Raw genomic sequence first — 14,675 nt, 5'->3', positions numbered from 1 at the left:
ATCTCCTCTTCCTTGGCTCTGGTTGTCAGTGCATATATTTGAATGATAGTGGTATTCACTGGACTTCCTTGTATGTGTATAGATATTATCCTGTCACTGACAATATTGTACTTCAAGATGGATCTAGCAATGACTTTTTTAACTATGAAAGCAACTCCATTTTTCCTCACCTTTTCCTCTCCAGAGTAATATAATGTTAAAAAAATTAATAAAAAATTTAAAAAACGACACTGGATAACCAGTTTGCACTTATCAAATATAAAAAAATTTTAAAGTGTAATGACACACTCTTGGCAAAGCTGGGAAGAAACCAGTCTTTTCTTTCAAATACTGTGGGTAGAAATGCACTGTCCTGTGGGGGTGTAGGGGTGGCGAATCCACGATATCTACCAATCATGGTTCATTTACCCACTGACCCAATCACCTCACTTCTGGGAAGCTAATCCCTTTTGTTCACAAACCTACACATGTGTAACGTTATTCACTGCAGCAGTATTTTAACAACCAGAAGACAAAAACAAGCCAACGTCCACCAATACAGGTATACTGAATAAACTATGGAAGAGCCACAAAATGGAATGCTCTACAGTCACTAAATTAAAAAATTTGAGGGAAAAAAAAAGAGAGAGAATGTCTCAACACTCTTCAGGAGTGATCTCTAGGCTTGTGCAGGGGATCTACTACCTCTCAAGATGCAAGATAGTGTATATGATATGCTGTCTTCATGTATGCAAGGTGGAGTATGTAAGAAAACTATATATTTGGTTACACTTATAAACAGCTTAAAGATGAAATCCAAAACAAGTCCACTGTCATCAAAGTGATTCTGGCTTGTAGTAACTAGGGAACAGACGAGACTTGGAAATATAGGGTTTCCAAATTTTTATGGAAGCAAACTGTCCTCTTTCTCACATGGTGCAGCTGTGGGTTCAAACTTCCAGTTAAAAGGAAGTGCTTTAACCAGTGCACCACAGACAGGGCTCCTTGAAAAGGAGAAGCCACTGAAAGTGGTTCCCTACAGAGGGCAGCACTGGGTAAGGACCGAGGGGGAGGAGACAAGGGTAAAGCAAGTTACCTCTGAATATGCTTTTTGCTTCAACTTTTGGAAACATAACCATATATTTACTGAAAAACTAAAAGGGAAAATAGTTGTCTGGTTATTTTATCTTTTTTCTTTTAGAATTACACCTGTTTTAATTAGTAACCTTTAATTCCTCACCTGGAAATTAAGAATACTGAGTTACTGGTGTCTTTTTATTTTATTGCGTTTTGAGTGAAAGTTTACAAAGCATAGTTTTTTCCTCATTCATGCACATTTTGTTCATACATACAAAGTTTGATCAAATAATACAGTTTATATCTTACTTATATGGTCTTTCCCTAGTTCTTAAGTGGTAGCTTAAGATCTTGGTCAAGCACTTCCTTGCCTCTTCAACAGTAACAAATGATTTTTCACAGTTCTCCTATCTCTGACATTCGGGGATATTGCTGATCCTCTGTGAGGGTCCAGGCCTAGTTCCACCTCTCTTTCATTAAGGGCTGAGTTGCAGGTAGTAAAACAAAGGCAGGGTGCAGCTTTTCTCCATCCCAAGAATGACAATGATCAACTCCAACCATAAGCAAACGCCCTACCTCTTAACATCCAAAGTTAAACTAAAGTCTATGTCCAAGAAATTTAAATTAAGACAGCGAACTAGTGTACGTGATGAGAAATCTTCTACACACAGAGGAAATCGCTTAAGCTCCATATTCTATTAGCAGCTCAGTGACAGTCGAAATTTAATGAGAGCAGCTATTTCTCTGAGTTAAAGCAACAACAACTACAAGACTTCCTACTGAGAAATCATTTGGGAAAGAAGAAATACACAGTGGAAGACTTCAAATACATGGTTGTATTTGATGTACATACTTCACATATGTAATTCTTAGCAGGCAGGCCTGACAGAAAAGCCAGCTACCGAAAACCCCGCGGAACACAGTTCTACTGACCACACAGGGGCCTCAGGAGTTGTAATCAACTTGACAGCAACTGTTTAGGTTTATTTTGTTTTACACATAATTCACACATTTCTCTTTTAGTACCTTTATGGTGTGACTAGCTGTAAGTCTATTTTAATCCCTGATGTGCTATAATTAAAATAGTTCACATACAAGCTCTGTGTTTACTCAATTATGGAATTCTGAAATAAAACTACTCCATGTCTTTAAAGGGGTGCTCTTTACATGAACTGTGTCAGAAAGATTTTCTAAAGACTCCCAACTACCTATAATCTCTTAATGTCTTCAGATTTACTAAAAATTAGCTTTGGTAAGTAAAAAGCAAAATTATCCACTTCTCTGATTTTTTTAAATCAATCTAACATTATAATAACTATCTGAAAATACAATGTCTCCTACACGTGTAATAAAGAAAATGAAAATATTTTTTAAAAATCCCAGAAACAAATATTTTATTGGAAAAAAAAAATTAAGTCTAGTCATTTAATTGTGATCTAATCTGGCACTGACATTGAGTTCTCCCTCCTAGGAAGCAGAGAGAAGAGACGTGTAGAAGAACTAGGTTAAAATTTTCCATAAATATTAAGTCAACAAATATCTAGACTTGAGAAATCAAGAAGAGTAGGATTTATTTAGAAATACAAAGTAAAAATTGACTTTCACAAGACAGGAGTAAGGGCCAAACAAGAGCAAGGCAAGGGAACACTGTTTTGTTTTGTTTTTAAGTATACCTTGCAAAGCTATTTGAATTTTAAAACTATAAAAAACAAGATGAGTTTAACAGACCAGATTTATTCTCACACTTAAACAAACCCAAAGTACATGAAATAAACAGGTTTGAAGCAAACTGAACATTAAACAATGGAGGACAATGTTCTCTGAGACACAAGAAACAAATGTGAGAAGGAGGATTCATTCGTACTGACTTGAGAGTTGCCAAGCTGGCAACAGAGGAAGGGACCCCTGAGATGGGAGTCTGGACAGCACGCAGCATTTAGAGCTCTCAGAACAGAGGACAAAAGAAAACAGAGCTGTAGTTTTGGGAGTTTTTAATTTCAAGATTCAAATATTCACTGCTAATGTTTCCAATCTATACAGACAATATTTTCCTCTTTGTTTTTATTGGTTTTGATATTTTACAATCTTAAGGAAAAAGACATATCTGGAATTTATTTTGGTAAAAAGTGAGGTTCCAACTTTATTTCACCTGGTTGGGGAGCAGGGGCAGATAAACATTTCCCTGCTATGGAGGTATGTGATTTGATGATTCTTTGTCGTTGTCTAGGACTGTTAATATCTATCTTATAGTTTAAAGGAGTAACTTTTCTCCCCGTTTCCATTGTCCTTTTCTATACATTTCCAAAGAAAATAAAAATCATTAGTAATTCCACCAGAGATAATCAGTGCTAAATTTAACACACACACACTTATCGACCAAGTTTCAAAGACCAGGGCATTATGCAAAAATCAGTTATAGGAAAAGAGAGGATCACTACATTAGATTACAAAATAGAGAGTAAACCCATCAGATCACACCACCTAACTGCCAGACCACTGAGAACCCAGCCCTGCAGCTGAACAGCTGACATAGAGCCGTGACCATGCGGCCAGAATCACTGTCGCCGGCCCTTGGTCAGAACTGTGTGTTAAAATGTGCAAAACAGAGTGTACATTTTTTATGGGTCATAAATGTGAAATGTTGAAGATCAAGACAGTCAACACGTGAGGATTAGTGTATATTCAAGCTAATAAATACTAAGAAACAACTATAAGACTTAAGGGATTCTAACCTCCTTTTAAAAACAAAAACGGGTTGTTTATTAGCAAATGAGTTGGAAGTGACCCATAGCTGAGCCTCCCGTGGGTCTTCAATGGCTGTAAATCAGAGGAGATTATCGGGCCTTCTGTGCAGCAGCTGGTGGGCTCGACCCACCCATGTTTGTATTAGTAGCACAATTCCTTTCACTAAGCCAGCTTTCTCACTGATATTACACCAAGACATTTCTTTAATCTACTTTAAGTGCACTTTCTCCATTAATTCTCCAACTTTCTCCTCTTAGTCATGCAAGCCCTAAAATCCTTTCATTAGTATTGAAAAACAAAGGCAAATAACTTAGTGCCTGGACCTCAAAAATCATTATTTGCATTAATAAATCACACTGAAAGGAAAAAGGTAGAATTCTTCATCTATTAAAAAACCCAAACCAAGCCCAACCTCACTGTCACTGACCTGAGATCTACTTGCAGTGATGGAGCAGAACTGCCCACAGGGTTTCTAAGTCTTTGAAGAAATAGACTGCTGTATCTTCTTCTCATGGAGTGGCTGGTGGGTTCAAACCACCAATCTCTTGGTTAGTTGTCAAGCCCTGACCACAGCCCCAGAGACATACAGAGGTATTCAAGTGAATCCTACACCTATCAGGAGCATTTTACCTTCATTATAGGGCACTGGATTACCAAGCTTCATCCCAACTGCTTCAGCTGATTTCAAAATTTCTAACTCCATCAAAATAACTACTCTCCTGCAAAGGCAAACAAACACAAGTAAGTTAAAATAAAAAAAACAATGACCACAAATTCAGAAGCCCTTCAGTCAAATGACAGAGCTATTAAAATGCTTTCTTCAATATCACTTTTCTAAAGCTATTTGCTTTTCTCAAATGTTTTTCATTGCTGAAAAACTTGAGATATCAATTCCTACACAAATATTTCCCTTAAACCTTCCTTCACTGCACTATTATCAAGGCCTTTTATGATTACAGGGTTTCATTTCCCATCTAGTCTCTTAATTAAAATGCATCATCCTTACTATACACTGATCTTCAAGGAACCACTGACATGATAAGAATTTGGATTAAACACAAGCCTTCGTGGCACAGAAAGAGAGCATCTGTTTTTGGAAACATATACTTATCTAAACAATCACTTTTTCCTGTAAAAACCAATTATGCATTATGACAGAAGACATTTTAAAAGCGTAATTATCATGTATCTTTTGGAAGTGGTAGTCTTTGGCCTATCTTAACACTTCCCACTGATCATAGGCCAAAAACTAAAACCTGTGACACGGCTCTGGGTGGCTGGCCTTGAAAACCTCTCCTCACCTCAGCTAACACCAATGGCCATGGCTCTCCACTCTCCAGAGTCCTGCTTTCCCTCAGACCCTGGCTCTTTCTGGCCACAAAGGCTTTTGACTGTGATACTCTTCCCTCAATTTGCCAACATTTAATACTAATTTTTACACTCTTAAACAACACTTCCTCAAGAGGTAATTCCTAAGTCTTTAACTTCTTTGTTATATTGTCTCCTAGTTTAGATTTGTATCCTTCAGAACACTTCAGTCAGTTTTAATGAGATATATATTTCTTCAAACTCATCTCACTGCTGTCAAGTTGGGACTGACTAAGAGCTATCTATCCTTCCAGCAAGTTTCTGAAGCTGCAAACTGCATGGGAGGCAGTTGCCCATCTTTCTCCCTTGGAGCGGCTGGTGGATTTGAACAGCCTGAGAAGTGCAATCCTTGGGTTAGCAGCTCAACTCCCTACAGACTATGACATCTGACCTCCCACGTACACGTCTTAGGTAGAGCTTCTCACCTACTAAATGATAGGCTCAGGTAGGGCACAAATCGTGAAAAGTTTAATATAACAAATTGGTTCAGGGTAGTCACTCAAAACTATTTTACTAAAAAATATTTGATGGCAAATAACATGATAATAGTTGTATTTTTAAAACAAGCCCACAAGAACCAAAATACAACTTTTAAGTATGTCACACCTGAATACAAAACTAACTCAAGAACAGATTTAGCAGTCATGAAATCAAAAGATGTGTTGCAAATCTGTTGTCAAGGACCTCTTTAAAGAGTGAAAGGGCAAAGATGACAATTTTAAGGGATCAAGGCACTCTTGGCTCAAGACATGGTATTTTCAATTTCTTGGTAAGAATGTGAAAGTTGAGCAATAAGGAGGACTAAATAACAATCAATTGCAGTTTGGTGAAGAGTATTGAATATAACATGGACCTCCAAAAGAATGAACAGATAGATCCATCTTGGAATAGTGCTCCTTAGAAGCAAAGATGATAAAACTTCATCTCATGTACTTTAGGGATGTTGTTCAAAGCTGCCAGTCCTTGGAAGAAGACATCATCTTGGGAACAGTCAGAGGGTCCCCAGAAGCGAGGAAGATCCTCAATGACATGGACTCACAGAAGGGACTCCAACCAGGGGTCTGAGCCTGGAAGGACAGTGAGGACAGGCGAGGAACGAGCCGCGTTTTGACCTGTTGCTCACAGTGGTTGCTATGAGTGATAGTCAACTCAAAGGACCCTAACAACAATAACTAATTCTTCTTCATTTTGTTATATTCTATAAATAGTCTGAGAGTGGCATTTTAGAGTTTTGCACATAAATCTAAAATATCAGTCTATGCTACTCTTTCATCAGTTTTTCATAGCAGGGTTAAGTTACTTCAAGAAAATTATCTTGAAGTTATCTGTTCTTAAAAACCAAAGATTGTCTTCATAAAAACTATATGGCAGGAATTTATTTCTTTTTTAAAACCTGGCAGGAATTTATGTGTCACTGAGTCAATTCTGACTCAGAGTAACCACACAGGACAGAGGGGAAATATCAGATAGAGTTTTCTAGGCTGACATCTCCACAGATGTACACTGCATGGTCTTTTCCTCTGCAGAGTAGTTAATGGGTTCAAACTGCAAACCTTATGATTAGCAGGCATGCTAATCACTGTACCACCAGCATTCCTCAACAGATACTTAGTGGTGGATATTTAACAACCTTCCAAAGTTACCCAAATTACTCCAGAACACGTAAGAACAAGGCTTATAAATCTTTCAGCATTACCCCAATATCAAAACCTAAGGGAAGACGCACAGATACACAAAATCAAAACTAATCTCGGCTTGTAATACATATACATACATCTTAAATAAAACATTAGCAAGATGAATCCAACAGCACATTAAAATACCCCAACACTGATTTTCAGAAAATACAAATAAACATGTTAAAGGACAATGACACAAATGCAATCAGCAAAACCCAGACTTTGTAAAGACGTAAAATAAATAAATAAATAAATTGAGCCATTTAAAAAACAGTTAAGGAGAAAAAGATATAGAGATGGAATTATACAGTTTCAAAGACACTTAACACAGTGCCCCAAATGACAGTAATACATCGAAGGGGGGGGGGGGAAGTGTCAATTTAAAACTGCGTGGCAATGTGTTAAAAAAATCATGAATGAACTGTGGTGTAAATTTTCCTATGAATCTGAATTTGGGTAAATCATTGTGATACAGACCACGAAGCAATCATACAATGGATCACGGAAACTCCATATGGTTCAGAAGTAAAGAAAGGAACGCGCCAGGGATATGTCCTTTCTCCATATCTTTTCAATCTATACGCAGAACAGATCATTTGGGAGGCTGGGCTGTATGAAGAAGAATGTGGCATCACAATTGGAGAAAGACTCATGAACCTACATTATACAGGTGAAACAACCTTGCTTGCTGAAACTGAGGAAGACTGAAGCCTTTGCTGCAGAAGGTCAAGGACTACAGCTTTCAATAGGGATTGGAGCTCAACATCAAGAAGACAAAGATTCTCGCCACTGGGCCAAATGGCAGCATTATGACAGATGGAAAAGAGATTGAGGTTGTTTACAATTTCATCTTGTTCAGATCTAAAATCATCACTCTAAGCATCAGCAGTTAGGAAATCAAAAGATGAGTTGTATTGGAAAAGTCTTCTGTTAGACCTCTCCACAGTGCCAACAAGCAACAATATCAGTCTAGAAACTAAGGTGCACCTGAGCCAAGCCATGGTCTTAATTACTTGCTATGCATCTGAAAGCGGGACAATGACTAAGAGTAACAGAAGAAGAACTGATGCCTATAAATTGTGGTGCTGGAGAACAGCACTGAATATCCCATAGATTGCTAAGAGAACAGAGAGGGTCAAACCAGGTTGCTCCTTGGAAGCAAGGATTTTGAAGCTCTGTCTTAACACTTTGGGCATGTTGCCAGGAGGGACTAATCATGCTTGGAAAGATGGAGGATCAGTGTAGGAAAGGAAGATCCTGAATGAGATGGACTGACATAGCGACTGATGGGGGCAGGTGTGTCAGAGAAAGTGGGACAAGCTTCAAGCTAGGGCAGGCTTCAGAGTTATTGTTCATAGGGTTGCTATGAGTCATAGCCCTCAACAGTGCATAGCAACAATAACAGCAATAACAACAAATATTTGTATATCCATATGCATATCTCAAAACACAAATACATGCCTGCTGCTGTTGAGGAGACTGAGATCCACAGCAACCCTAAAGGAGAGAGGAGAACTGTCTCCCAGGGTTAACACATCTTTCTCCCCTGGTGTGACTCATGGGTTCAGACCACCAACTATTAAAGCAGCTGGGCGCTTTAACCACTGCACCACCAAGATGCCCACATATACCCTCAAATATCTAGATTTGATGAATGTGTGAATAATTAAAAATTAAACAATGATTGGTCAGTTGACATGATGAGATACATGACAATACATAATATTTTCCCTTATAGTCTACTTTTGTACATTTTAAAGTAACCAGAATTTAAAAAATCAAATTTTTTTCAAAAGATAGAAAGAAGGAAAAAAACGGAGAGAAATAGAGTAAGAAAAATATTTTAAACGCTGGATTTATTATAAGAATACAATTTGTGGAAGCTCTCGTAGCCTAGTGGAAAGAAGCTGTGCTGCAATCCCAAAGGCACGCAGTTTGAATCCACCAGAAGCTCCGCTGGAGGAGGAGGAAAAAAATCTCTTCTTGTGCCAGTCAGATCAAATGCGACGGTACACAACAAGGGGGGAAAATAATGAATAAAAAAATTTTTTTAAAAAGAATATAATTTGTGGGAGCTCTGATGGCCTAGTGGCAGGAAGCTGCACTGCAATCCCAGAGGTGCAAGGTTCAAATCCACCAGATGCTCTGCTGGAGAAGGAGGTTCAACCTCCTCCAGTACCAGTCAGATCTGATTTGATGGTACACACACAAAGATAATAAAAAAGTAATTTTTTTTAAAAAAAGAAAAACAAAGAACTCATGAATTATTATACAAAAAGGGTGACCATGGAGGACATTATGCTGAGTGAAATATCTCAGTCACAAAAAGACAAATATGACATAATGCCACTGTTATAAAACAGGACTGACATGGGTGCTAGAGAGAAACTAAGAAAAGAGGGGCTAAATAATCTATACGTTATTGAAACAGACAAGGGAAGGAACTGTATAAAAGGAATATATGATTAGGTATTATTGGCATGACAAGAGTCCAGAATAAGAGCTACATAGGTAAAGTGGTCTTCAGAGGCCGGGGGGAGACACACTGTATAACAATGAAAGATTGGAAACCCAAGTTCTTTATAAACTTTCATTAAAATCTCAGTTAAAAAAACTTAACAGAAAAATCTAAAAAAGTTCCTGAAGATAATAAAGTTCATGTATTTGCATGATAAATATCATGCTGAAAAGGAAAACAAAAATATTTTCATTAAAAGCAGGGGTACAAAGTACTTAAGGCCCAACATTTATTGGATGAGAAAACTTAGTATCAAATACAACAAATTTAATTCAAATCTTTGCATTCCAGTAAGACTTTTGCTCGGTTCCCCTTCCTTTTTTTTAAACTTGACACTGTATATCTACAATTCATATACTAGAATAAACACAGAAGAGCCAAGAAAATTCAGGGAGAAAAATGTACTGAGAGGACAACCTGTTAGGTTACTATTCTATGGAAACATAATTTATTGAGACTCTCTGACAGATAATAACAAATGCTGGCAGGCCTAGAGTAGCCAGAATAGTCACACACTGACAGGGGAAATGTAAATGGGTGCACCCACTATGGAAGAGAGCTTGGCAGCTCCTCAAAAATTTAATTATAGAGTTACTATTTGACCTAGCAATCTCACTCCTATATACTCAAGAGAAATAAAAATGCATGTCCACACAAAATTTGTCCCCAAATGTTCAAAGCATTATTATTATTCCTAACAGGAATAATATCACCTGATAAAGGATTGAAAAGTGGTGTACACAAACAATGGAGTGCTATTTGGCCATAAAAAGGAATTAGGTTCTGATGTGCTACAACATAGATGGACTCTGAAATTCTTATGCTATGTAGAAAAGCCAAGTCACAAACAATCCATTTCACTGGCATAAAATGTCCACAATAGTAAAATATATAGTCAGAAAATAGATTAGTGGTTAGTCAGGGCTAGAGATGAAAGAAAGGTACAGTGTTTTTTTGGGGGTATAATGAAAATGTTATAAAAATGTGGTGATGGCTGAACAACAGTGTGAACACAGTAAAAATCATTATTAAATTACATATAAATAGGTGAACTGTTTGATTGTGGATGGTATCTCAATAAAGCTATTAGTGATCACTGGAAACTTGAGAAGAGATCCAGATTAAGTGAAATACTAGGCTCTTTAATTTACTTCTGCTCCAACTCACTGATTAGCCACAAAAATGTTAGAATGATGGTTTCAAAATAAATTAAAAAAATTCCTAAAAAAACCCCCACAAAAATGTTAGAATGATGGTTTCAAAATAAATTTAAAAAATTCTTAAAAAAAAAACCCTACCCAAACACACACACAACAAAAACCTAACCCACACACACACACTCTCCATGATATAGGCTGCCCATTTGGAAGAAAATGAAGCTAGATTCCTCCCTTGTGCCTCATATAAAAATATAACTCAGATGAACTAGTCTATTACAAGATGTATGAAGAACAAAATACTTTTATAGCATGATCAGGAGGCCTCCTAAGCAAGATATAAAACCAGAAGTCATAATAGGGGAACAAAACGACAAACTTCACTAGATTGGGAAAAAAATGATTGTTGATTCCATACCACAGATACCATAAATACACCATGATGTTGTTGTTAGGTCATGCCAAGTAGAGTACAACTCATTAGCGACTACATAACAAAAGATCTGAACCCTTACCTATCCTGTGCCATCCTTGTATTTCCTGACACACAAGAGCCCATTGCAGTAGTCACTATGTCAATCCACCTTACTGAGGGTTGTCTTCTCCTTAACCGACCCTCCACCCTTCCCAGCATCATGTCCCTCTCCAAGGAACAGCCTCTCCTAGCAACATACCCAAAGAATGGTAAGGCAAAGCCACATTATTCTTGCCTCCAAAGAGCACCCCGGCTGCACTCTCTCCAATACCTATGTTTGTTCTCTTGGCCGTCCATAGGATGTTGGCTCTTCTCTAACACCACAGCTCAAAGGTGTCAATTCTTTTTCTGCCATCCCTATTCACTGTCCAGCTCTCAGATGCACAGCAAATAATCAGAAAGAATATGGCTTGAATGAGCCGCACCGTAGTCTGCAAACTGAAATCATTACTCCTCAATAATTTGGAGAGTCAATGAACACCCTTCCAGCAGTCAGGAAATAAAGAGATGCATTGCACTGGGAAATTCTGCAAGATGAAGCTGTTAACAGTTTCAATCTTCTCTCCATCTATCATGAAGCTGCCTATCGGTCCAGTGTTAAGAATCTTTGTTTTCTTGACACTGAGATGCAATCCGTAACAGCTGTCCCAGAGGAAAGAAAGATGAGCAATCTCCTCCTGTGTAATTTACAGCCACTGAGAACTTTCTGGAGGATCAGGGATGAGTCCTACCCAAGGGCACATAATAACAGTAACTGTAGGAAAATATAAATTAAAATAATGCTGACAGGCAGTTATTAAACAACAAAAACTACAATACACTCAGCATATTCAGAAGGTTAAAAGGAGATAGGAACTATTTCCTCCATCAGCTTTAACATAAAAAATTGGTTGGCACCGAGTTAATTCCAATGCATGTTGATCCCCTAGGCGTTTCCCTTAGATTTTCAATGGCTGGTTATTCAGCTAGTCCTTTCCTCCAAGGCTTCTGAGTGGATGTAAAATTTTGCTTAGCAGCCATGTGTCCATAAGGTTTTTATGGGCCAACTGTTTCAGAAGTAGATTGCCAGGTCTTTCTTCTCAGTCTGTCTAGAAGTTCCACCAAAACCTGTCCACCAAGGGTGACCCTGATGATATATGAAATACCAGTGGCTTAATTTGCAACACCACAGCAACACAAAAGCCACTGTACAGCACAAGCTACCACACAGTACAATAAACTGACAGAGAAGCCTTCCCCCTAGGCCTGCCAATGCTGAAGAGCACTACAGAAGCAGGCTACCACATTCATGTCCCAGAGGAGCTGCCATGTCTGAATCTCTGACTTCTCACGTAGTAGACACACTCTTAGCCACTACGCCACCAGGGCTCCTTAAAACAAAGATAGAATTCACATATCCTAAAATGTACTCCTTAAAAAATGTGCAATTCAGTGGTTTAAAGATATTCAGAGTTGTGCTAGCACATTTTTTATCTCCCCAAAAAAGACAGACTGTGCTCATTAGCAGTCATTCCCCATTCGTTGGCCCTGGGAACCACTAATGTGTTTCTCGGGATTTGTCTGTTCAGAAACAGACATTCTTACTCACTATTTACAAGGATGTTAACTGGTCCTCTGACCCTACAACATTAAATCTAGTAATCTACCCTTCAGAAACAATAGCACGAGAATGTAAAGATACACGTACACGAAGGATTGCTCAAGCCATCTGAAACTCAACTAAATTATTATCAAAAGCTAAGGGTAAACAAGCCTGCATGTTTATATGCAGGCTCTCAGCAGAGGCGGGAGAGATGATGAGGCATACTATTATGCCAAGGTAGTAGAATAAATCAAAGTCCATGGGAGAGACTATCCTTACCTGGAGAGAGTGGGCTTTGGAGCCTAAGCTTCCCAGCAGACTGCATGCAACCCCAGCAAAGTTTCCAACCCTCTCCCACAACCATGGCCCGGAACACAGAAAAGTGGCTAAAAAGCACCACATAAGCACTTAAAGGAATGGAAGATAACAGGTCCCAAGTGAAAGAGGTTGGCAAGGAGATTTACCTAGACTAGCCTGTATCAGAGCAAATGTAAAGTGTAGACAGAAGTGTCCACATTAAGCATGAACAAAAAACTGCGTCCAACAGACACAGTAACAATGTAACACACAACAGTATATAACATGAAAGAAACATGGAGGCAAGACAACCCAGTCACGGGGGAGAACAGAAGCCAAGAACAGGGATAAAACTTGTCAAGGGAGGTTTCCAAATGAATAAAGGTAGGAATGAAATAAACTGAAGTGCAAAGATGAGATCAAATAAGAGAATGAGAAGGGACTCTCGCGAGGAAAAGCTGAGAACAAAAGTGCACTACTTTTTTTTAATACTTAAGATACATGAGGAGAAGACCAGAAAAGTTAAAAATTGGACTACTATTACTTGGAAATCCTCGAGGTAATGCAAAGCATGTGTTAAATTATTAAAACAAGTTGGGAAAATATTTGGAGGAACACGCTATCCACAACTGCATAAAACTGAAATACGAGAAATGAAAGAGAAAACAGCATAAAGGAATTACACTTAAATTTTTCTTCAGACTCGAACCTTGCTGATCAAAAAAAATATAGCCTTTCAAAATTAGGAAAAAAATAATAAAAAATAAATGACATTGAAACAGCCCAAATAGAGACCACTCTGCAGCCACCCCACTATCCTAAACCAGGAACACCAATACCACAGGTGAAGCCATTTCCTACCCAAACACACCTCAGGTCTCCCCGCCCTTCCCAGAGCCAGTACTTGAGCTATAGACCTATGTGCCCCACCTAGCTGCAGCAGTTGCCTGGCCAAGAAGGATGCTAATTCACAGCCCATCTCTTTCCCCAACTGAAACAAGTCTTCCCTTGTGTCAAAGGATCAGGGAGAAATTCAGGCAGTGTGAGCTGCCCTTTCCTCCTCTGGAGCAGTGAGCTCCTGAGTCAAGGTTATCAGATGAAGGGCCTGCGAAGGCCCGAGGCACGAAAAATTCCACCACAACAATGACACTGAAGAAGCAGACCACCTCAAACCCTAACGAAAACAAGATGTCACCTCCAAAAAGGTGATCATAACACAGAATCAATGGATTTCCTGAAGCTAGAAAGTCTCATGGAACTTTCTTTCTGACACAGAACTCAAAACAACAATGACTAAATATTTTCAACGGGTGAAAGACAAACTCAAAGTATTACAGGATTCTACAAACAAAAGCCAAGAGGAACTTAGCAAAACACTCCAAGACAAGACAGATAAAGCAAATGAGGCATCAGAGGCTCTGGAAAAACAAGAAACTGCAATCCAGAACATGAGATCCAATATTTCAGATGTTGTCTACATGTTAGAGGGACATATGAGCAGAGTTGAAGACATGGAACACAAAACCAGTGAAATAGAATATAGAATTCTCTGCACTGACCTGCTAGAACAAAAAGCAGAATCAAAAAAGAAGGAAAAAGAAGAAAGCCTAAAAAATAATGTGGGACATCATAATAACATGAACTAGAAAAGGGGGGAATAAACAATGAACACCGCATTGGAACAGATGAACAGTTTGTTGTTGTTGTTGTTGTTATGTGCCATCGAGTTGCTTGCGACTCATAGCAACCCTATGTACAACAGCCCTAAACTCTGCTCTGTCCTGTGCCAATCGCACTG

General features: G+C 38.5%; 1 protein-coding gene across 1 annotated transcript in view; it reads right to left on the bottom strand.

Moving 5' to 3' along the window:
• Positions 1-14,675, bottom strand: part of RPA1 (replication protein A1, 70kDa) — a 67,939-nt gene that overhangs the window by 30,538 nt on the left and 22,726 nt on the right. Inside the window, exon 5 of the mRNA XM_006891096.1 lies at positions 4,432-4,520. Within this exon, the coding sequence (XP_006891158.1) occupies positions 4,432-4,520 (89 nt within the window). The remainder of the gene's footprint in view (positions 1-4,431; positions 4,521-14,675) is intronic.

Source organism: Elephantulus edwardii, unplaced genomic scaffold (assembly GCF_000299155.1).
Source record: "Elephantulus edwardii isolate Elephantulus edwardi_28Jun2011 unplaced genomic scaffold, EleEdw1.0 scaffold00094, whole genome shotgun sequence".
Taxonomy (NCBI): domain Eukaryota; kingdom Metazoa; phylum Chordata; class Mammalia; order Macroscelidea; family Macroscelididae; genus Elephantulus; species Elephantulus edwardii.
This window is presented reverse-complemented; position numbering and strand designations above follow the sequence as displayed.